Here is a 24265-nt window from a genome sequence, read left to right as displayed (position 1 = left end):
ATGAAGCAGGAAGATAAAAGATAAAGCTGCTGAAATGTATTTCAAAGCCAGACTTAAGAATTATTTGCACCATCATTCTCTTATTATGGACAGCAAAGAATTGATCACACACACGGTCACTTAGCATATTGAAATATAAAATACATAACACTATTATACTTTCTTTTAAGAGAAAAAAATACCACTAACTTTGAGATTTAGAAGCTTACCAGTAATGTTTTTATATGGCATAGAAAACAAAAATATATTCCTTTTTATAAGTTAAAAAGACTGATTTCCAGGAATAAGTTTTAAGGTTTAACTGAAAGTTGTGTTGGATGGTCTAAATGTCTAAAAGCATCTTACAGCTAATTTTTTTTTCTTTTTTCCGGGTGGTCTTCCGCATTAAACTCAGGGTCTTGCACATGCTAGGCAAGTGCTCTACCAATGAGCTATACCCCAGCCCATAGCTATTTTAATCTTAATGTCTCTGAGTACACATGGCCACAACATTCAATATTTAAGACTTTAAACTGTACTGTTCATCACTATTACTTAGAACTACACATTGCCTTCTATTTGTGGTTGTTATAATCTCAATCCATTTTCTCAAAGACCATTCAACACGTTTATACTACACCAGTAATTAACATGCTACCCAGTAAAACAAGTGAACAGTTTATTAAGAATTAAATGAGGGGGTATGGAATGTGATACAGTACAAGACACTCAAGATGGGTATAATATTACTACTCACACAAAAAAATTAAATCTCACTTAAAAAAAATCACAAGAAAAAAGAGAAAGCAATTCCATCATTTAAAAAGTAAGATATTTCATGCAAAGCACTAAAAAATTCCCCCCAAATCCCAATCTCCCAATAAACAAAAAGCTACCTGAAAATATTGCCATGCTAACATATTAACCACAATATAATCATTCATGGAAAAACACACTAAGAAATCAATGGATTAGATGAAATAACACAGTTCACAATATTGTAAACTTATAGACCACAATGGTTTACATGACACACAAATCCAAAATTACTCAAAGGGTGAGTGATATGGGCTAAATGTTGATAACAAGATATGTAAATATAAATCCATTAATTCATCTCATTATTCTCTAATTATAAAACCTAGAGGCCTAGAGAACCTGAAAAATGTGTATAAAATTTGGCATACTCCATTTGTATTCTCAGAAATGACTTTAGGATCATATTTGCAATTAGTAGAGAGCTGTATAAAAGCATTTCAAGGTCAAGATTTGACTTCTTAACTAATAATCACAATTTATATCATAGAGACAACTCCACAAATGCATTTACTCTGACTCTAATTCAGAACAAGAAACATGACTTTCTAGCACTTTATATACAGGTTACTGCAAAGGCCAGTTAATTTAGAGACTGAATAAAATGTAAAACAAAGGTGAATTGACACAGAGAGTGAAGTGGAACGTCCTCATTGATAAGGACTTAGGTGGATAAAAATCTTTCCTTGACTTCTGAGGGAGTTAGAACAGGTAAAATAGAATGCCAAACCATTATGCATGTTTCTATACCAGGATGCCCAAGTATGCTTTGTAGAAAAGATAGTTTCACTTCTGAAAATAGGAATGGCATTTTATGGAACAGCAGTTCCCTCCACAGCTGCCAAACTGGACACAAGTTTGGTCACCACGTGGTGCACAAATGAAAGCATATTTCCAATTAAGCACTGTGTTATGTAGAGGCAACCCAGGATCAGAAAGTACCTGTCTCAATGCACTTGCCCATTCAGGGGCCAAGGAAAGACAGAGACATTTACATTCATGGTTCTGGGTTCAGTTTACCCATGATGTATAGATTGGCTATAAATATAACAATAAGATTAAAAAAAAAGAGCATAAACAAACAACACTTAGGATAAAAAAATTACCCACTCCTATTTGCTATCCTCCTCCCTTTAGATTTAAGGTAATTAGAACCAATCAGGCAATTATCCAGGATTACTTTTTTCCAACTCTGAAATTTAATTTCCTATTTACATTCCATGAAAAGAATACCATAATTGTTCAAAAGTTAGGATTTAACCTCTCTACAAAAACAGAAGCATTTGCTCTAATTGTCACAGAATGACACTGGAAAAATTTCCTAAGTAAAACCTAGAGTTTGAGGCCAGAAAAGAAGCTTCTTTAATAACCAGGACCTATCATAGTTAAGAGCTCTTTGGAATGTGTGTCTAATACATACAAAGGCATCACAAATTAAATCCCCAGAGTATTCATAATGTTCTTAAATGCGAAAGATTTCTAATGAGAGAGAAATGCTTTCATCAGTAAATTAAATCTGATAAATTAATTTTTGCCAACTAAGTTTCTACTAACAACTCAACATAGCCTCTGGAATCAAACATAAAGATCACTCAATCAGTATAATGCAAGATGAAGTACAGATGAGCAATACATATGAAAAATTTTGTAAACCGCTGTAGTTCTAAAACAGTAGATTTATATTACAAAGCAATGTAAATAAATATTGGGCTAGTACAAAAGCTCTTATTTACAGTTTTACAAATGAAATTGTATTCAGTGTAAATGCTGTGTTTTAAAGAACACAGTACTGTATTAGTAAAATGAGTTCTGTTGAGGGCATTACAGTTTCTGTTAGAATCAATGCATAACGTATAAAAGGTTCAAGTTAACTGTTTATAATTCGGTACAGACAAACCCAGTTTAAACTGGAATGGCATCTGTTAAAGTGCTGAAAAACAGGAAATATTTAGAAAACACTGTACATTATTAAAGCTTTATCAAGTCAGAATGTTAAACTTCTTTCACATTTTTTATCCTTTTGCCATAGGCCTGGAAGCAAGATGAATTTTTCCAGCAAAGGAGAAAAACTTAGAGGCCACCAGCTGCTTCGGTGATTTTAGGTTTAGGTGAATTAGTTTCCTTCCTCAAACAACTATTTTATCCATCGACCATACCTTCAGGCCTCACAATCTGGTAGGTAATTAAATATTCAGGATAAGCCTAGAAGAGAAAGATTAATTCAAATATAGATAAACAAAACTTTTTGAAAGATAAAGAGAACTTCCTTAAGGATTCCTAATCTTTAGGGAGGAGGTCCTAAATTATCCTTACAGATCAGAATCATCTAGGGCCCTTTCTCAAAAAACATCCTAACCTTAACTCCAGTTAATCATTCCTTAAATTCTCAATCAACAGGTCTAAGTTAATATTAACTACATGCTTGTTTTTATTAACTGAAGTGATTCCAATACCTATCCCCTACTGAGAATGCTGTTCTAGTACAAGTTTTCACTCAGAGCAGGAAAAAAATTATATACTTCTGAGCTACAGATAGATTTTTTCTTTTTTTTTTTTGTGGGTCTGGGGATTGAATCCAGGGCCTTGTGCATACAAGGTAATCAATTAAGCTATATCTCCAGCCCTAGATTTAACTTATTGAAAGCAGAATTTTGGTTAGAAAGAAAAAATACAGTAGTTAGTTCTTATCTGCAACTTCTCAAGCCTGTAATTATTCCCAAATAAAAATTTCAAAAGAATCTAGTTCTCAAAGAAGTATGTTTTGTCAATATAAGAGATGGTAAGATTAAGAGATTAGTAAAAAATTGAAAAGTCACACTTTTGAAGATGAACAAATAAAATGGAATTACCTGTTCTCCTCTATAAATGACATATTCAGCTAATGCTAGGCCATTTACACTGGGCCGACCAGTGACTGAGTGATGACCTGGAGGAGAATGTGCCATCTTCATTGCACTGAACTGCAGAAAAGACTTTCCCAAGGTTACCCGACAAAAGAGCAGCTGCCTATAACATAAAAAGGAAAAGATCAGTCTGGAGACAAAATTCATACACCAACATAACAATTTTTTTTTGTATGTGTGTCTATACTAAAAAAAATACATATAAACACAACTGTTTGCTTTGCTCTGCTATGGATAGAACTCAGGTCCTTGAGACAGGTAGGCAAGAGTTTTACCACTGAGCTACATCCCAACTGCTAAATACCTGTTTTTATCATTTTATTTTCAAAAGAATTTTGTAAAATTATCTTCTATTACTCTTTTTCCTTTTTTTTTTTTTGGTACTGGGTATTGAACCCAGAGGCACCTGAACACTGAACTACATCCCCAGCCCATTTAAGTTTTTATTTTGAGACAGAAATTCACTAAGTTGGTTAGGGCTTCATTAAGTTGCTGCTTCAGCCTCCTGAGATGCTGGGATTACAGGTGTGTGCCACTGTCCCAACTTCTACTGCTCTTACTAGTGAAAGAAATCTGTCCATTTAGTTAATTCTTATTTTAACTACAAGACTGAAAAATGGAGTAACTACCATTTTATCTTTATTCCAGTAAAAACACAAATTTTTTATTTTGAGACACGGTCCTGCTAAGTTGCAGGCACGTGCCACTGTGCCCAGCTTGTGTACTGCTTTTCTTACTCAACTTATAGTTTTTTTTGAGTTTTGGCCACAAATCTAGTTTATTATACACTTTATTGCTTTTGGGATACATTTATTTCCAGACAATCAAACATTTTAAATGGTGATGTACTTACTACAACATTGCTTACTACTAGTAATCAGAACTATTTAGCCTCCAGACTATATATAACAAGTAAAAACTGCATTCAGCTTATAGGATCCTGGGAAATTACAAGTTTCCTAAACAGTCCAATTTATGATCTAAAATAGAAGGGGTGGGAGGTCATGAACATGAATGCCTCTGTACATTTAGGGGGAAAATAACAACAAGAATAAAACAAATATACTACCACTAGCTTGTTTCTCTCCAGGACTGCAGCTTTTCACCTTGGTGTAATTTTACATTACTGGGGTTTGAATCAAGGGCACCCTACCACCGAGTGACATCCCCATCCCTTATTATTTTTTAATTTTGAAATATGGTCTTGCTAAATTACCCAGGCTGGCCTCAAATCTGTGACTGTCCTGCCTCAGCCTCCCAAATGGCTGGGATTACAAAGTGTGTATGGTGAAATTCAAGTGAGTTTTAATTATATCTTTTCCAGTAGCAATATTATTAACTGGGGATCCAGGATCATATTATAGTAGAAAGGAGACTCCTCAAGCATTACAAAAAATTATTGAACTTTCCAAGTAATGCCATCTAACATGTGAATATTAGATTATTATTTGCAGTGCTGGGAATCAAACCAAGGGCCTGTGCATGCTAGGCAAGAGCTCTACCACTAAGCTACATCCTAGCCCCCACTACTAAATTTTTAGAGTCCAAAGTCTGTAATAAAAAATAAATATATAGGACTGGGGTTGTAGCTCAGTGGTAGAGTGTGCCTGGCACATGTGAGGCACTGGGTTTGATCCTTAGCACCATATAAAAATAAATTTTTTAAAATGTGCACATAGGTGTGTGTGTGTGTGTGTGTGTGTATATATATATATATATATATAGTCTCTTTCATACCCAAAGTTCTTTTTATTTTTTAGTACTGGGATTGAATCCAGGTCCTTGAACATACTAAATAAGTACTCTACCACTAAGTTACATCCCCAACCCTTTTTAACAATCTTATTTTGAGACAGGGTCTAAGTTGCTTAGACTAGTCCCAAACTTGTGATCTTCCTGTCTCAGTCTCCCAATATTATTTTCTACTCAGTATTCTTTTAAGCATCAGGTGTTCTAATGAGTAAATGAGTTAAACGGGTCAACTGCTTAGAATCATGCTTGGCCTGTACAGGTCATTTAGTAATATCAATTATTATAATTGGTGAGAGGGCCAAAACAATGTAAAATACGTCTCGTGTAGATACATAAAGTTGTCAGACATAATGCCTTGTCCCCTAAACTTTCCAAATATGTAATCAGTTCTTATCTGATTCTTATCAAAATAAATGACAACAAGTGAGTCTCTTACCTGTGGCAAATGTAACAAGATCTATCTTTATGAACTGGACACCCAGTACCTCCTCCAATTCCATATACATACTGATTGCTTTTGGAAGAGTTTTCAGCAAAATAAATCCCAGCTCCAAACATACCACCTATATACGCATGCCTTTCATCAAAGCCTTTATGGATAATTGCATTCACAAAGGGAGACCCTGAAATACATATAAATTGGTAACAACAATTTGAAAATTTATCTTAGAAAAAGCTAAGGCCTCTTAGAAGTTTCTAATTAATTAATTAATTAATTAATTATTATTTTTTGGTGCCAGGGCCTTACACATACTAGCCAAGTGCTCTGCCTCTAAGCCATACATACACATAGCCCTAGAAAGTAGATCCTTAAACATGTAACGACACAGTACTAGCACAATAAAGCTAAAACAAAAAGGAGTAAAAAGTTAACTGTCAGCTGTTTCAATCAAACCAGTGATTAATCAAAATCAGTGTCCCTTGTTTGTCAAGGGACAAAGAAACACACTGAATTTCACATAACAGAAATATAGATAAATTACTCAGAATAGGTTGTGTACATTTTTTTATAGGTGATTTCCAGGCTTTTATTTTAGAATAAAGAAATCCTAATGTCAATTAATGTTTTCAATAGGGTGGATGGTTAAGATGCCAAAGGACAGATTTACTAGAAAAACAGATTACCTGAAATATCAATGCAAGAGTTATTAGATTCCAGTTCCCAAATTAAATAAAGCCTGGAATGCAAATCCAGAATGAAGTCTCATAATTCATCTAGTATAGCAAGCTGAATGCAAAAAGTTTTACAATGTTGCCTACTATCTGCATTTTTTCTAGATATCAAAAGTGGCCTAAGGAATCTGTGTCATATTCTCTTCTTTACACCTCTTGTCCTCTGTGTTGCATTATCTGCTACACAAGATTTATATTCATCTATAAACACAGCACTTTTTCCTTTGATGTCAAGAAAAGGGCTGCAGCCAGAGGAAGTTGTAGGAACCAGGCCAGGGAGTGGAGGGAGGATGGGGGTGGGAAAACCTAAACTAACAGAGGTAAGTGATTAATCAAAATCAATATCCCTTTTTATCAAGGGACAGTAAAATATGTTAAATTCCACTTGACAGAAATACAGACAAATTAACTCAGAGAGGATGCAGCACACGTTATTTACAGGTGATTCCAGGCTTTATTTTAATTCCATCAAGTAGTTAAAAGCATAAAATATATTCCCAGTGTGATATTAGGCAAAACTCATTACATAAAGGGGGAAAAAATTAAAAAAACACCCATGAATAGTTGACATTCCTATTTCTGTTTTTCCATCATGTAATCTTATTTATAAACAATCCATTATAAAATATACCAATTCAAAACAATTTGATATAAATGTAAGCATAAAAGTTAGAGAAATATTGGGTGTATTTATAAAAATGACAGGAAGAATATAGATGCCCCCAAAATTGTTTTAAAAATGCATCTATTTTGTATCTGACAAAACCTATACTAATGTAGAGGAGCACTGTAGTAGGGTTGGGGGTAAAGTAATCTTACCATGAAATAGCATTCTTTCATTTGCATGATTGTGGTTTTCTTCAGAAACTTCTTTTCTCCGGTGAGTGTATCGTTCCCACAGTTTCTTATTACAAACTTTCTGAATCTATAAAAAATAAACCAGAAAAATAAAATCTTTAGGTCTTATTAACTACCTACTTCTTCATCTTTTTGTTTTTTAATATTTATTCTTAAGTTTTTTTTTTTTTTAGGTGGATACAACATCTTTATTTTACATTTATGTGGTGCTGAGGATCGAACCCAGTGCCTTGTGCATGCTAGGCGAGCACTCTACCTCTGAGCCACAACCCCAAGCCCCTACTTCTTCATCTTAACCAAAAGTTGGGCCACATATTAAGCCAAAAGGGAGGCACAACTTCTTTCTAAAATGTAATATATATATATATTAGTCAACTAAAATTATTATGTCTTAACCATAAAGCTGGGAGTATACTTATACATTGCTGGTGGGACTGCAAAATGGTGAGGCCAATATGGAAAGCAGTATGGAGATTCCTGGGAAAGCTGGGAATGGAACCACCATTTGACCCAGCTATTGCCCTTCTCGGACTATTCCCTGAAGACCTCAAAAGAGCGTACTACAGGGATACTGCCACATCGATGTTCATAGCAGCACAATTCACAATAGCTAGACTGTGGAACCAACCCCGATGCCCCTCAATAGATGAATGGATAAAAAAAATGTGGCATTTATACACAATGGAGTACTACGCAGCACTAAGAAATGACAAAATCATGGAATTTGCAGGGAAATGGATGGCACTAGAGCAGATTATGCTAAGTGAAGCTAGCCAATCCCTAAAAAACAAATGCCAAATGTCTTCTTTGATATCATGAGAGCAACCAAGAACAGAGCAGGGAGGAAGAGCAGGAGGAAAAGATTAACATTAAGCAGAGTCATGAAGTGGGAGGAAAAGGGAGAGAAAAGGGAAATTGCTTGGAAATGGAAGGAGACCCTCATTGTTATACAAAATTACATATAAGAGTTTGTGAGGTGAATGGGAAAAAATAAGGAGAGAAATGAATTACAGTAGATGGGGTAGAGAGAGAAGATGGGAGGGGAGGGGAGGGGGGATAGTAGAGGATAGAAAAGGTAGCAGAATACAACAGTTACTATTATGGTATTATGTAAAAATGTGGATGTATAACCGATGTGATTCTGCAATCTTTGTAATGTTTTGAATAACCAATAAAAAAAAAAATAAAGCTGGGAGTATAGCTTTATTTTAAAAATCAACAACTTCAAAGAGAAAAAGGCTACATACACATGGCCATATATGAAGGGATCAAGAATACTGTTAACTGATTAAAATATTCCAATTTTGGGTTGGGGCTGTGGCTCAGTGGTGGAGCACTTACCTCATGCATATGAGGCACTGGGTTCAATCCTAAGCATCACAATAAACAAACAAACAAACAAATAAATAAAAGGTATTGTGTCCATCTACAACTAAAGCATAAAATATTTAAAAAAACTTCAATTTTAAAATTACCTAAATTTCAAATTATTGCTAAAATAAAAAATAATTACCAAATATTTTTAAAAATTTTTTTTTGTTGTTGTCAATGGACCTTTATTTATTTACATGTGGTGCTTAGAATTGAACCCAGTGCTTCACACATGCTAGGGAAGCATTGTACCACTGAGCCACAACCCCAGCCCCCAAAATTGTTTTAAAAACGCATCTAAATCAAACATGCTGAATTCTGTAATGTATTAGGAAGAGAACAGTGATCTTTTTTCCCCCTACTGTATGTGGCTCAAAGTGCCCACTAAGTCTGTTTTTAGTAAAAAAAATATTTGAAATAGTCACACAAAAAACATTCTTAAAATGCATATACACACTCCTATTCCTCCTTTTATCTTCCAATTTAAAAAAAATTTTTGTCTGGAAAAGATTTAAAGATGAATGCAGATCTCAATAGGAGTATTTGTTGGTCAAAACTCACAATCCTAGTGTTGTTGTTTTAGCTGTTTTAAAGATGATACAACCCCCTTGTGGTCCCTAGAGCATACCCGGGAGCTGATGAGTTCTAGTTTGGCTCAACACAATTCAAAATATTGCCACAGCCATAATCAAGGCTGGCAAAGCCAGATCTCATTTATGTATAAAAAAGGAATAAAAATAAACCATTTTATCACCGAAAAAAATTTAAGTATTTTACTAAAATACCTTTATAAGAGGAGGAAAACATCTCTCTCAAATCCCAATATAGTACTTTAGAAATCAAATATGCTTAACAAAACCTCCACACATAACTATGATCCCTTACTTCCATAATGTGTTCTAAATCATCTGATTTCTGATAGTATGACCACAACAAACTAAAAACATTCAATATACATTCCCTATCTCAAAAATACCAATCTAATATTATAATAGTATATTAGTTGATAAAATTCACTGAATTTTAGACTTATGTATTAGGAATACATTTGCCAGATATTCTAGCCTTAAGTCCAATTTTTACAATTACTGTTAAAAATATATCAATGTAGTTAATACAAAATTATGATGCATCTCAAGTGGTGTATGCAGTTTTTGATTGCTATAACTAAAGGAAAGTACAACAACACTGGAAAAGGTCCTGAGAAGAGTAATTGGAATCAATTAAGAGAGTCTTATTGTCTTAACTGATTTCAATTACTTAACTGATTTCAATTAACATGGCTACATACCACCATAACAACAGCAGTCTAGTATTACTATGAAAGTAATACTAGACTTTCTTATAATAAAATACATTAATAGTACTCCATATATTTAAAGTCCTTTTAAAAAAGTTTGGATCTGGAATGAACCCCAGTGTTTCTCTTCTTTGCTTCCTGGCTGCCATGAGCTGAGCAGCTTTCCTCTGCCACATCCTTTTGCCATGGTATTCTGCCTTTCCTCAGATCCAGAGCAATGGAACCAGCCAACTATAAATTGAAACTTCTAAAACTGTAAAGCAACATAAATCTTTCCTCCTTTAAATTGTTATTGTTGGGTATTTCGGTCACAGTGATAAAAAGCTATCGAATATAGTCTTGAACCTACTGGATTTATCATTATCCTAACTTAACTCCTTAACTTCATTATGTTCAAAAAGAAATGAATTATTATTGGGCTATTAAAAATAGTAGAAGGACTTTGAGGATCTTTACTTTCCAAGAATATAGTCTTCCCCATAATAATCCCCGATGCCATGTCAAAGAACTATTAGGCTAGACAGATCATTATATTCATACCAGTTACTTCATGTTTAAGGTTTTGGAAACTATGGTCCCAGGAAACTTTATTTTCACTAATTTTTTACCTTGAGAATATTGTATCTGTTGAAGATGCCACCCGCATGACCACCATCTCTGTGTTCTCGAACTGTACTTTGCATCTGATGGAAAAATAAATGTGTTAGCCTTTTTTTTTTTTTTTTTTTAGAGAGAGAGAGAGAGAGACAGAGACAGACAGACAACATCTTTGTATGTGGTGCTGAGGATCGAACCCAGGCCGCACGCATGCCAGGCGGGCACGCTACTGCTTGAGCCACATCCCCAGCCCATGTGTTAGCCTTTGTGTCTTTTTTGATTTGGGAAACATGCAACTTGATTCATCTGATTTTACTTTTGAGAATACAAGATAGGAAGTAACTATTAATCAATCATCCTAAAAACCATATTTACAGGTGAAAATTATGTAAAATTAAAAAAAAAAAAAGAAAATGCAAGGTGAATTAAACATATAAAAGCATACAAAAAGCAAAATGTTTTGCTCTGATGTTATCCTAATAAAGCACAATATGTATTTCACTGACAGTTGAAGTTTCTTGAGTTTTAGAATTAAATATCTTTAAACTTTGTATCTTTGTGCTCAATTCATACACATAGAGCATGTGTTACTCAAAGTGTATGGAGGACAATGTTCAAAGATTTCAGTAGATTCTAAAGATCTTTGGAAGGAACACTAGAATAAAATTTTCCTGGATAAACAGTATCCACAGGTTCTGGGCTTTGTCTGAGTCTCTAGGCTTTGTAATTGTTCTAATTAAAGGACAGAATGTTAGCATTTTCTTTCAAATGAAAGCAAACTCTTCTCCAACAGAATTTTGTGTCAGTATCAACTGTAGTGCTGAATCAAGTAACTGGAATTGAACTTTATGGTGGGAATGTGCCTTAAATCTTAAATGCTTATTTTCAGTTTTCCAGATGGCAAAAAGAGGAATGATTTTCAAAACCATACTGTATGTCCAAATAGGTCTGGAAACCTCCAGGCAATTTATCAAACAGAACTAACAATATATGTGACTGAGCTACTTTTCCATTTATTTAAGGAATATGAACATACCTCTTCCTCCACAGACTGAAACTCTTTATCATCAGGAGACAGATCTATGAGAATTGTTCCACTACCAGAGTTGTTCAAAGTTAAATATGGGTTAAGACCTATGAAATGAAATTTGAAAAAAAAAAAAAAAAATGCCAGTAAAACAACACCAACCAAAAATTAGCACCTGAATAATTTGATGCTTACTATTAATTTTTTTTTTTTGTAGCTGTAGATGGACAGCATGCCTTTATTTGTGTATTTTTAAAATGTGGTGCTGAGGATTGAACCCAGTGCCTCCCACATGGAAGACAAACGCTCTGCCACTGAGCTACAGCCCCAGCCTTTACTATTGATTTTTATAAATTTTTTTTAGACAAGGTCTGGAGCTAAGGTTGACCTCAAACTTGTGATCCCCTTTCCTTAGCTTCCTGAATAGCCAGGGTTATAGGCATATACTGTAGCACCCAGCTTACTACCATTTTTAACAACTTTTTAATTTTGGAATATATACTTGATAGGACGGCTGTATCCTTTACCCATCTTTCCCATTGGTTTTATACCACTTCATGTAACCATAGTAAAGTGTCAGACTGCACTTGGATTTCACTAGTTTTTCTACCAATGTCCTATTTTTTTCTTCCAGGATACCACACTACCACACTGCATTCAGATTACTAATTTTTGATCAGATAAGTTGTTAAGAGTTTTGTGGGAATACTTTAGAAAATCCTTTTCTTCTTTGTCTGAACACATTTCCCCCCCCCATTACTTCCTTTACCAACAGTGCAGCAGTTATATGGCCAGAACTTCAACTATAGGATGCTTCTGGCCTCAGCATAAATTCCCTCCAGTTTAACAATGAAACTAAAATGTGGTTTTTAACACCTAAAACAATACCTTTTAATAACCAGATCTGATACATAGGAAGTATTAATACCTGTTGAGTGAATGCAACATGCCTTTTCCTTAATTACTAACATAAATGAGAAATAAAAATATCATCCAACTTTGTTTCATTTAATTTCCTTAGCTGTAACATTATTTTCCAGTATTTTTATTTCAAGCGCTTTGAATTTTAGTTTTGTGAGAGACTTACTATATTATTTCATAGGCTAGCTTACTATCTAGTCATTATCTGTTATATTGGCATTATACATAGATACTTAAGTTTCAGGTTGTTTAGAGTCACAAAATTTAAGAGCTAGAGTAACTTCACAAATCATCTCATTTTAACTTCAATTTTCAGGAACTAAAGAAATCCTCAAATTTCTGAATGGCCTACTAATTAATTAGGCTCACAAAGTTTAGCAGCTGAGAAAGTTTAAACAGATTCTTACAAACTTTTATATTATCACTTAGTATACCAAAGGCTGCCTTTATGTAAACTAATAACCTGGTAACAACAATTATGAAAATGAAATACCTTGTTGCCCAGAGATAAGTCTTTCAACTCCTTTAATTAGTTTGTGTCTATGTCCATAAGCATTGATTCCAATCTCCTTTAGCTCCTTGTGTCCCATGTCAACCAATACATCCAAAGTGATCTTACAAAAGAGAATGAAACTATTTATAGAGTGCTTATTCATTTGTTGGACATTCATCTTATATTGGTATTTTCATAATAAATTAGATTCATGCATTTGCTTCAAATTATTTTAGATAGCTCTGATACGAAAATAAATCCTTCACTAAGCTGAAATTAACTAAAAAGCTGGATCAAAAATGTTGAGTCATGAATGTACCTTCAAATTAACCACACTGAGGTATATAATTTCTTCTCTATGATACTGTGTCATGAATTGAGGATCCTGGGCATGCTAAGGAAATGCTCTACCACTGAGCTACAACTTGGGCCCCCATTTCATCTCTTCTACTATATTTTTCCATCACTCCTTAACATCCAACCTGTTTACAAAATGGCTTCAATGGTTTCCCCAGAGTTTGGACTATGTTAAAGCAGTACTTATGTATCATTGTTCAAACTAACCCTTTTACCTAAAATATATTATTCTCACTTGATGAAACTAAAGTCATTCAATCCTATTTTATCTGTATACCTTCTAAGAAACTATCCCTGAATAGTCCAGAGTTCATGGTAATTTTTTCCTTCTTTGAATTTCTTAAATCTAAGCCACACCAAACCTTAAACTTTTCATATGGTCTTCTAGTTCCAAAACTAGATTGAAAGCTTCTTTGGATACAAGCCTACAGTAACTATATTTTCTGAAAAACAACAACAACAAAAATCAGTCACTGTATCCTGGCAGAATACTTTAATTCGAGAACTGATTAAGATAAACCTGTCATTCAAGAAAGCTATTTTATTACTACATGAGAATCAGTTTTTATGGTCTGATAGGAAAAATGGAAAATTAGAAGAGGAACTGATTTCCAGTCCTACAAAAAATGTTCTTGGGACCAGGAGTGTAGCTCAATAGTAGCATGTGTTTAGCCTGCACAAGGCCCTAGCTTCAATCCCTAGCAACAAACAAACAACAAAAGCAAACTCCAAAACCAAAACCCAATGAAACCATTCTCTCCCCAATAGCTTACAAGGCTCAAGGGATTTCAAGTACATCCTAATTTTTTCTTAAGTTTTCAAAAACACTAAACTAAGCAATACAATTCATCTACTTACCTGTTCTCTCTCAAATATATCCATTAGGTGCTCAAGTCCAAGATTCCTTACAAATTGAGTTATGCTAAAATCTACTCCTGGAACTGGGGAAGGGGGAAAGCAGAACAAAATTTCACATCACAATAATGTACAGCATTATAACAATAAAGGTTTTTGATGTTCCTATTTACTTGGAGTAAGTAAGTATGAAGCAAAATATAGTCCCTTAGGATAGAATACTGTATGTAACATTAAAAATTGCTAAGATAGACCTATAAAATTTCAACATCATAACAGTTAATCTATGAGACCTTTTGTTGGGTAGAGGCTCAGATCCTGGCAGATGGAAGATTCAAGACATTTTTATCTGGAGGCAACAACAGCCCCTAACCTTTAGTTCCAGCCCCATTTTGCCCCAGCCAGTTCCATTTAGCCCCCTGAGCCATTTCTATAGGCCTTTTTTATATGCAGGCCAGACAAAGGTGGCACACTGCCAACAGGTTGCATAAGTAGGCATGTTCACAAGAAATGTTTCTGACCTTGAGTACATACGCTGAATCAGTATGTTCATGCCTTAACTATATACTTTAAACACAGCTGGCTGGAAGCCTCCACGTGAGAGTCTAACTCTAGCCATTTTGGGCCTGCCCCAAAACTTCTCAGATAGAAACAAAAAACAAAGCATAAAACAAAACAAAAGTCTCACTTTTTGTTTAAAACTTTAATTTTATTTATTTATTTAAAAAATTTTTTTTTTAGAACCAGGAATTGAACTCAGGGTGCTCAACTACTGAGCCACATGCCCAGCCCTATTTTGTATTTTATTTAGAGACAGGATCTCACTGAGTTGCTTAGCACCTTGCTGTTGCTGAGGCTGGCTTTGAACTCGAGATCCTCCTACCTCAGCCTCCTGAGCCACTGAGATTACAGGCATGCACCATTAAACTTCATTTTTAATTGTATCTTTAAAATCAACAGGCTATAAGTTTACTTCACAAAAAGTAAACTTTTACTTTCAGGCTATAAGTTCCTTTACAAAAAGTTTATAAAAACAAGTTCAACATTCTTACACAGGATAAGCTGAATTTTGACATCTAAAAAATTTATACTTAAACAGTAGGTGGCAGCAATAATACTCATTAACTTTCAATGTGAAAGGCAAAACTTTCATTATGAATTCTATTAATAATGTAAAGAAAACCACAAAGGGCAAAATTTATAGTCTGTGTTGATTTGATATTAACAATTGTATTTAAGGCTAAAAAGTACTTTCAAGCATTCCAAATGAGAAATATGGGGCTAATGATACCAGTTAAGTTATTTTTATACAATGTCTCACCTTCCTTTCTCTCCAAACTGGAAGCACCCTCTGTTCCACTTGAACTAACTACTGATGACAGTTCAGAAAAACTCCCAGATAAGTTGTCAAGACTGCTGGCTGCAGAAAGGCTCGATGGGCTGGATGGACCTGAAGATAGAGCATCTGCAGTGGCTCCTGGGCTTCTCATGCCATTGAGCACTTGAGGTTTATAACATGAAGGTAGAGCGGAAGGAGGCATGGCTGCTGTAAGGAGAGCACTGACATCATCTGCCTAGGGTACATTTAAAAGAGATAAAATCTGTCACAGGCTAAAACTTGCCTAACAGAATGCAGTTTAAAACTATTAAATGGGGCAAACAATGAAAAAAATTATAACTCTGACATCTTGATTAAAAGGCAATGATATTAATTACAAAAATATCTATTTTAAAAGGTTTTTACAACCTTATTACAATTACTCTGAAATAAGAAATTCACACTACATATGAAAGTTCACCAAAGAATTATGTTTGCTTTTCTTAGAAAACATTCAGTGATATCTCTGTTCCTCAAAATTAAAAGATGTTTTTGTTTTGGAAACAAAGATAATCAATCTTAATCAAATCTGCCAGAATGGGGGGAAAAAAGCCCTAATCTGACCAGTACATTAATTTGTTTCATTAGTGACATATAATCATTCTTTCACAGTGATCAATTCAGATACTAAGAAAAAAAACATTTAGCATGAAGTACTTTTTTCTTTTTTAAACATTTATTTTTTTAGTTGTAGGTGGACACAATACCTTTATTTTATTTTTCTTTTTATGTTGTGCTGAGGATTGAACCCAGTGCCTCATGCATGCTAGGCAAATGCTCTTCCTCTGAGCCACAATTCCAGCCCCAAAGTACTTGTTTTCACGGTCATTTTTACTGCCTATTCCTATCCTCATCATCTTCCCTTTCAATCTGTGCATTCTTGTGAAACTCACTGCTTGTATATAACATTTGTTTGTAATAGCAGTATCATTTATTGTGTGCTTTTTCTGTACCAAATACTGTTCTAAGGACTTTAAATATATTATTACCTTATGTAATTCTCATACTGATCAGATATACTCTATCTCTTATAGTTGATGTATCTAAGGCTTAGAAGCTAGATAACTTGTATGACTGTACAACTCTAAGTGATAAAGCTGGAATTCTAGTCCAGGTCTGTTTGACTCTAAAGACTGTGAATATTCTCTACAGCATTCTATTTCAGTCACTATCACTTAATACTATCTGGTAAATGAAGACATGGGTTTACTTCTAAAGTAGCTTGGAACTGAAAAGATGATTTCCTAGAGAAACAATGTTGCAAAAGCAGTTGGTTGTCAGCCTGCTGAGAAAAATCTACTTAAACCTCAAATGAAGCTGAACTAAATCATCTTCTCATTGTATTGAAACAACAAAATCTCTTTCAGTAGAAAACAGTTTTAAGAAAAGACTCTTCTTCCTTTCCATCTCAAAAGAGTTTCTTCTTCCTTTTCCTTTACTGCTCTGGTTAATGTACTGAGTGGGAGAGACAAGAGACCCATGGTTTGTACTATCTTGTACTGTATGCACAGTAACAGCATTTATGGAGGGCCTGGGATTTTTTTTTTTTTTTGGTACTGGGAATTGAACCCAGGGCATTCAACCACTGAGCCACATTCCTAGCCCTTTCTGTATTTTATTTAGAGATAGGTCTTGTTAAATTGCTTGGAGCTTTGCTAAGTTGCTTAGAGCTTTGCTAAATTGCTCAGGTTGGCTTTGAACTCGAGATCCTCCTACCTCAGCCTCTCAAGTTGCTCAGAGTATAGGAGTGTGCCACAGTGCCCTGGCCTGGAATTGTTTTGTTTCTCCACTAATGTAAACAGTTTTAGTGCTCTTTTCCCCATCTCCAAAGTATATAATAGTAAGGTACTATATAACTGATATCATACCAAAGAGATCCTGAAGAGTAGGCTAAAAACCATTTTTTGCCACATTCACTATGAAGACTTTTTTTTTTTTTTAAAACATATATCAAGTGAATTTTAAAAGGTCAGGCAAGCATTGAGATTTTTCCAAGAGCCCATTACTTACTGAAACTAAATCTAAAGGTGTTTGTCCTTCCTGATTTTTAAGAGTAGGATCAGCTCCGTGGGCCAGCAACAAAGCACAAAGCTGTGTTCGTCCCTTTTGGGCTGCTTCATGCAAAGGTGTAAAAGCCCATTTGTCCGTGGCATTGACACATGCATTATACTTTATTAGTAAAGCTGCCACATCTACATGCTGTAAAAGAAAATACTTCTGTTACAGTCTAAAACATTATCACATTTTAGTTCTTAAGAAGAAACTAGTTCTGTACCTACTCCCATATTTTCAAACTAACTTTAGAAATGAAAAGTAAAGCTGTGTCTCTCCAGTATCATAACTTACGGGTAGTTGTTTAAAAATTATAGTAGATATTTCAGTAACTTGAGAGACTAGAAAATAGTTAAGAATTCTACAGAGTTGGAAGCAACTTTAATGACTTTTGACTTAATCATGTGTTATAACTGCTGAATATCAATCTATAAACACATTCTTTAATTATTCAAACTTTATTACTGACATTGGTTAATAATGAAAACATCCTTGATGTTTTAAGATAGGAGAATACATCTCAATCTACAGATTCCTGTGAAACATTGTGAGTTTTCTGGGCACCAAAAAATAAATAAGGGGCTGGGGATGTGGCTCAAGCGGTAGCACGCTCGCCTGGCATGCGTGTGGCCCGGGTTCGATCCTCAGCACCACATACAAAAAAAGATGTTGTGCCCGCCGATAACTAAAAAATAAATATTAAAAAAAAAAATTCTCTCTCTCTCTCTCTGCCTCTCTCTACCTCTCTCTCTCTTTAAAAAAAAAAAATAAATAAAAAATAAATAAATAAAACAAAACCACCATCTCTCCGAAACTAAGAGACAGGTGAAAAGGAAGGTAATAAAACAAGTGACAACAAATTGAAAACTAAAATTTGGAACTTATTTAACTTCATAGTTACTTCCTTGAAAATAAGCAATTCAAACAAAATTTCATATGAACTGCAATACTGACTTTCACATTGAAAATTCCATAGGATTTTTTTTTTTTTTAAAGACAACATAACTTACCCCATAAGATGCTGCATTATGTAAAGGAATAAGTCCTCCTTTGTCTTGAGCATTCACATCAGCTCCATGTTGTAACAAATACTCTGCAACTTCTAAATTATTATAACCAGCTAATTTAGAAAAGAAGTTACATTACTTTTACTTATAAATTAAAAAAAGCCCAACATAAACTCACACAGCTATAAATATTTATACAGCACAGACATCACTGGAAAAAAAAAGATTTTTATATAAATCTGAAATTCTTGAGTCCACAAAAATTTATCTTTTTGAAAAAATTTCCCACTGGCCTCAAAAACTGGAAGCTTTTGGTGATAACATTCATTTGTTTTAGAGACTCTCAGAATTATACTGATTGATTTGCTTATATTTTGCCATTTAAAACCTGCCTTTCTGTTTACTACAACTTCCTAACCTCAGGTCCGTGGTTTCAAAAGGCTGCAAGTCATAGACATCCAATCATAAATAGTCATGTTAGGAATACAAGTAGCTGTAAGGCAGGAGGAAGCACACCGGAGTGGGCCTCAGGGTAGTACTCTTCTTCCCTAGAGGGTTGTAAAGACATGTTTTTTTTTTTTTTTTTTGGGGGGGGGGTTACCAGGGATTGAACTCAGGGGCACTCGACCACTGAACCACATCCCCAGCCCGATTTTGTATGTTATTTAAAAAAGACAGGGTCTCACTGAGTTGTTTAGCATCTCATTTTTTGCTGAGGCTGGCTTTGAACTCACTATTCTTCTGTCTCAGCCCTCCTAAGCCACTGGGATTATAGGTGTGTCCAACTGCACCCAGCAAGACATGCTTTTTATACAGAAAACTTAGGGGTACATATTTCCAAAAGACATGAAGTATAAACTCCTAGCTATTACTTGTGAGCTAGCTCAGTAAATATTTTTGTGGGAAAGCATATTTTATTTTGACACATAGAAAACAAATCTGGAATTTAACTTTGCCAATATAAAAACAGATAGCACTTGACTTGAAAATTGTTCAAAATGTTTTATTCATATTTTTATTGTAGTTTTTATCCTTTTGAAGGAGGACCTAAAGCGCAGAATTTAAAAAGATCAAGAAAAACAAAAACATAAAATTCCCTTAAATTTAGCATTACACTGATTAACAGTCCTTCTAGATTTCAATTTAATATTATACCTTCTAGGTATACTACTTAACACTGCATTAAGTAGGCCAAAATATTTTGTGTACATAACCTGTTTGTGACTTACAAAGACAACATGGATTTTAACAGTAATGTTAAATGTTCTAGATAAGCCACAATAAAGATATAAAATCTCATATAAATATAAACAGCAAAATTTCTAACCAGAGGTCAGGTCATAGCTTCTCTTGCAAACTTCTAATAGTGGAAGTGGTAAGGCTTTCTTACCCTATTAGCATTTATGGCTTATAATTCCAAAATGCACCAAAAGACACATGGATAAAGAAATTAATTTTCTTGGACACCGTAGTCAAATTTACATGAAGTTGATAATTTAAAGGTGGAAATAAGGGCTAAGGATATAGCTCAGTTGGTAGAGTGCTTGCCTTGAATGCACAAGGCCCTGAATTCAATCCCCAGCACCATGAGGAAAAAAAAAAAGGTAAAAATAAAACAAAACAAAAAATTATTATTTTAACTTTTTCTCCAAAGTATTGGGGACTGAACCCAGGGTGCTTTACACTGAGCTATATCGCCAAACCTTTTAATTTTTAATTCTGAGGCAGGGTCTCACTAAGCTGGCCTCAAACTTGTGATCTGCCTACCTCAGCTTCCCAAGTAGTCAGGATTACAGATATGCATCACTGTGGACAAAATTATGTTTGTTTTTTCTTTACAGTGCTAGCAACTGAATCCAGGGCCTTGTACATGCTAATTAAGTGCTCTAACACTGAACCCCTGGCTTCCTGAAAACTATCTTTGAAATGTTAGCAACACATTAAGTTATACTGTAAGACTGAAATAAACTACATATTTTTCTCTTATACCAAGCAGCAGTAATAACTGCACTACTTAATTTTTTTCTTTTGTTTAAACCACGTTTAGACAACTGTGTGCATGATGAAACTTTACTGAGATATTAGCTGTAGCTAGCCCAGTGATTTTCAAGGCCTTATCTTTGTCATCTGCCATAAAGCTGAAAAAGCTGCCCTGATACTACATCACTGTTCAACTGGACTAAAAAACAATGGTAGTCTATGCCAATTTTATGAGTGAAAACTTAGAACAAATGTTATGGACTGAACTGTGTTCCCCCAAATTCTTTTGGGGTTATAGATCTAACCCCAGTAACTAGAATATGACTGTATTTGGAGACTGGGTTTTTAAAGAGGTAATTAAATTAAAATGAAGCTGTTAGGGTAGGCCCTAATCTGATCTGACTAATATTCTGATAAGACCTGCTGACATCTAAATCTTGGACTTTAAGCTTCTATACCTGTGAGAAAACAAATTTCTGTTGTTTAAAGTCATCTAGTCTTTGGTATTTGGTTACGAAAGTTCTTTTTCTTGCATCTTCAGGGCTTTCTATTTTTTATTTTGAGATAGGGTTTTACTAAGTTGCTGGAGCTGGCCTTTAGTGAGTTTCCTGCCCAAGCCTTCTGAGTAACTGGGATTAGAGGTGTGTGCCACCACGGTTGGCTGGATTATGGCAGTTTCTTGCAAAGTAAAACAAGGAATAACTTTAGTAAGGTTTATATTACTTTTGAAACTTTTTAAAGATTTTTTTTCTTATATCTGTTCTTAGCAGTTATCATCAGAACGAAAAGCTTTAGTATCCCATGAGGAAGGCTGACTCAAGCAGGCATATATTTCAAAACTCACTCATCAAAATTGATTCAAACAATATAGTGAACTAGAGTGAAAGATGCCAAAGTACATGGTGACTGGCATAGCCTGTTTGAATTGTTCTTATTGATGCAACATACTAGTACTGAAATGAACTGGAATTTAGCTAATAGCTTGAAGAATGGTTGCCCTGTACATGAAAGAGTATATAATGGTGGCATTAAAAGACATTTGATCTGAATCTTTCAAATTTAGTTACAGGAAATATTTACTCAGGTAAAACCAATTTCAAAATATATGAAATCTCTAGCCAAAATATATGAAACTTCATTCCCTTACCTGCTAAATGTAAGGGTGTAGAATGTCGGCCTTGGGTATCACGGCAATTTACATTATCAGGAGAAGATAACTTCTTGACTCTGGCCAAACAACCTTTCTTGGCAGCATCAAGCAGAGCTGCATCTCCTCGAAGTAGATCTTGGATATCTGTATCTCCATCTTTAACAAGATCCAAAGGAGTATTCCCATCCCTGTTTTTCTTTGTAGGGTCTGCACCATGCTAGGCATGTGAAAAATAGGAAGGGAGAAGAAACTGGCTTAAGTGTGCCCTTTATCAACGAGAAAATAGTCAAATGTAACCATACCAAAGAACATCAATTTATACTGAGACTCTACCTTAAAAATTAAAACGACTATTAAAACTTAACCCAAGGAAAGATGGTGGAATGAGACAGACATCATTACCCTAGGTACATGGATGACTGCACAAAGGGTGTGACTCTACATCGTGTACAACTAGAGAAACAAAAAATTGTGATCCATTTGTATACAATGAATTGAAATGCATTCTGCTGTCATGTATACTAACTAGAATAAAAAAAACTGACCTATACCAGAAAATTATAATAAGAACAAAGAGGCAGTTAAGTACTATTGGGTTTTTATAATGTTTAAAATTAGAGTTTTAATCATGTTATTAAACATTACATTCTATAGTCATGCTTCATTTAATGATGGGGCATGTTCTGAAGAAAGCATCCTCAGGAGATGTTTTATTGTGCAAACATCAGAGTGTATTTAACACAAACCTAGATGATACTGGCTGCTACATACTTAGATTATATGGTATAGTTTATTGCTCCTAAGCTATAAGCTATATATTACAGGCAAATGTAACACAATGGTGAGTATCTGTGTATCTAAACACAGAAAATGCATGTTAACCTCAATTATATTGGCTTAGGAATGAACTTCCTCAATAAGACTCTTAAAGTGCAAGAAGTAAAACAAGAATCAACAAATGGGATGGTATCAAATTAAAAAGCTTCTTCACAGCAAAGGAAACAATCAAGAACGGATAGAGAGAGCCTTTAGAATGGGAGAAAATCTTTGCCACTTGCATCTAAGAGCATTAATCTCTAGGATATATTAAAAAAACCAAACAACTCCATCAATAAATGGGCTAGGAACTGAACAGGCACTTCATAGAAGAAATACAAATGGACAACAAATATATGAAAAAATGTTCAACATCTCTAGCAATTAGAGAAAAGCAAATTAAAACCACAACCAGTGTATTCCATGTCATGTTCAACAATGTGAATGGGATCCTAATTAGAATAAATTATACTCCAAGTATACATAATATACCAAAGGACACTCTACTGTAATGTGTATCTAAACAGAACAAATAAAAAATGTAAAAAATTTTCAGCTACATTATAATTGTATAGGAGCATGCTCATAAATGCAATCCATTCGAAATGTCAATATGCAGCTCATAACTTTATTTTTACTTTACACAAACAATTAAACAAAGCATGAATCTATCCTCTTGGCTTTTGCTGTAAAAGATCTATTGGTATCTGTATTAAACCAATGCCATCAATTTTATGCTAAATAAGCTAGGCTTATAAACTATTCAATTCATCAAGTATTTTGATTAAATTATTAGGAAAAAATAATAATCAGAGATCATGTCATACACAAAAATTCATGTGTGGCAAATATACTTAGTAAAATTTAAAATTGTTTCTTAGTGTTTTTTTTTTTCTTTCTGGAATCTAGTTACAGATAGATAATTTTGTTTTCTACTTTTACTAGTTTATACTAGAGTTATTTGGGGTGTGGGGGGAGGTCCAAAACTGTTAACATATTCTAGATAATTTACACTGTCCACAGTAAGTAGTTAAATATACCTGGAGCAGAAGTTTGCAAATTTCATATTTTCCTTTTGCTGCGGCTTCATGTAAAGGTGTGAATTTCCATAAATCAGCTACATTAACTACTGCTCCATGCTTAACAAGAAGTTCTGCAACTTCATAATGTCCATAAGAACATGCATTGTGCAAAGGTACAAGGCCCCTGAAATGAAAAGTTAAATGAGAATAATGCTAGAGAAGGATGATTTAATTTCAATAATTATATGTAAAAGATGAAAGAAATTTCTTGAACTAAGAGACTATACTGATTATATTTAGTAGAACATTAAGAACTGTATATTTTTAATGAATAATGATCTTAAGATAAACTGGAAAAATTCAAATATCCTCAACACTGAAACACTACATTAAAAATCAATACTTTAGGGCTGGGATGATCGATTGCTCAGTGGTAGAGTGCTCCCTTAGCACAGGTG

The 24265-nt window shown here is 34.3% G+C and overlaps 1 protein-coding gene across 1 annotated transcript in view; it reads right to left on the bottom strand.

The window, feature by feature from the left end:
- Positions 1–641: 641 nt before the first annotated feature.
- Tnks2 (tankyrase 2) overlaps positions 642–24265 on the bottom strand; it is a 62328-nt gene continuing 38704 nt past the window's right edge. Inside the window, exons 15-27 of the mRNA XM_076835290.1 lie at positions 23826–23991; positions 21967–22186; positions 18843–18952; positions 17791–17979; positions 15724–15976; positions 14406–14488; positions 13191–13311; positions 11786–11883; positions 10761–10835; positions 7443–7548; positions 5887–6073; positions 3645–3801; positions 642–2997 (exon numbers count right to left, since the gene is read on the bottom strand). Of these exons, the coding sequence (XP_076691405.1) occupies positions 2935–2997; positions 3645–3801; positions 5887–6073; positions 7443–7548; positions 10761–10835; positions 11786–11883; positions 13191–13311; positions 14406–14488; positions 15724–15976; positions 17791–17979; positions 18843–18952; positions 21967–22186; positions 23826–23991 (1828 nt within the window). The 3' untranslated portion in view covers positions 642–2934. The remainder of the gene's footprint in view (positions 2998–3644; positions 3802–5886; positions 6074–7442; positions 7549–10760; positions 10836–11785; positions 11884–13190; positions 13312–14405; positions 14489–15723; positions 15977–17790; positions 17980–18842; positions 18953–21966; positions 22187–23825; positions 23992–24265) is intronic.

This window comes from Callospermophilus lateralis, chromosome 15 (assembly GCF_048772815.1).
Source record: "Callospermophilus lateralis isolate mCalLat2 chromosome 15, mCalLat2.hap1, whole genome shotgun sequence".
NCBI lineage: Eukaryota > Metazoa > Chordata > Mammalia > Rodentia > Sciuridae > Callospermophilus > Callospermophilus lateralis.
The sequence above is the reverse complement of the archived record's forward strand: the minus strand, read 5'-3'. Positions and strand labels throughout refer to the sequence as shown.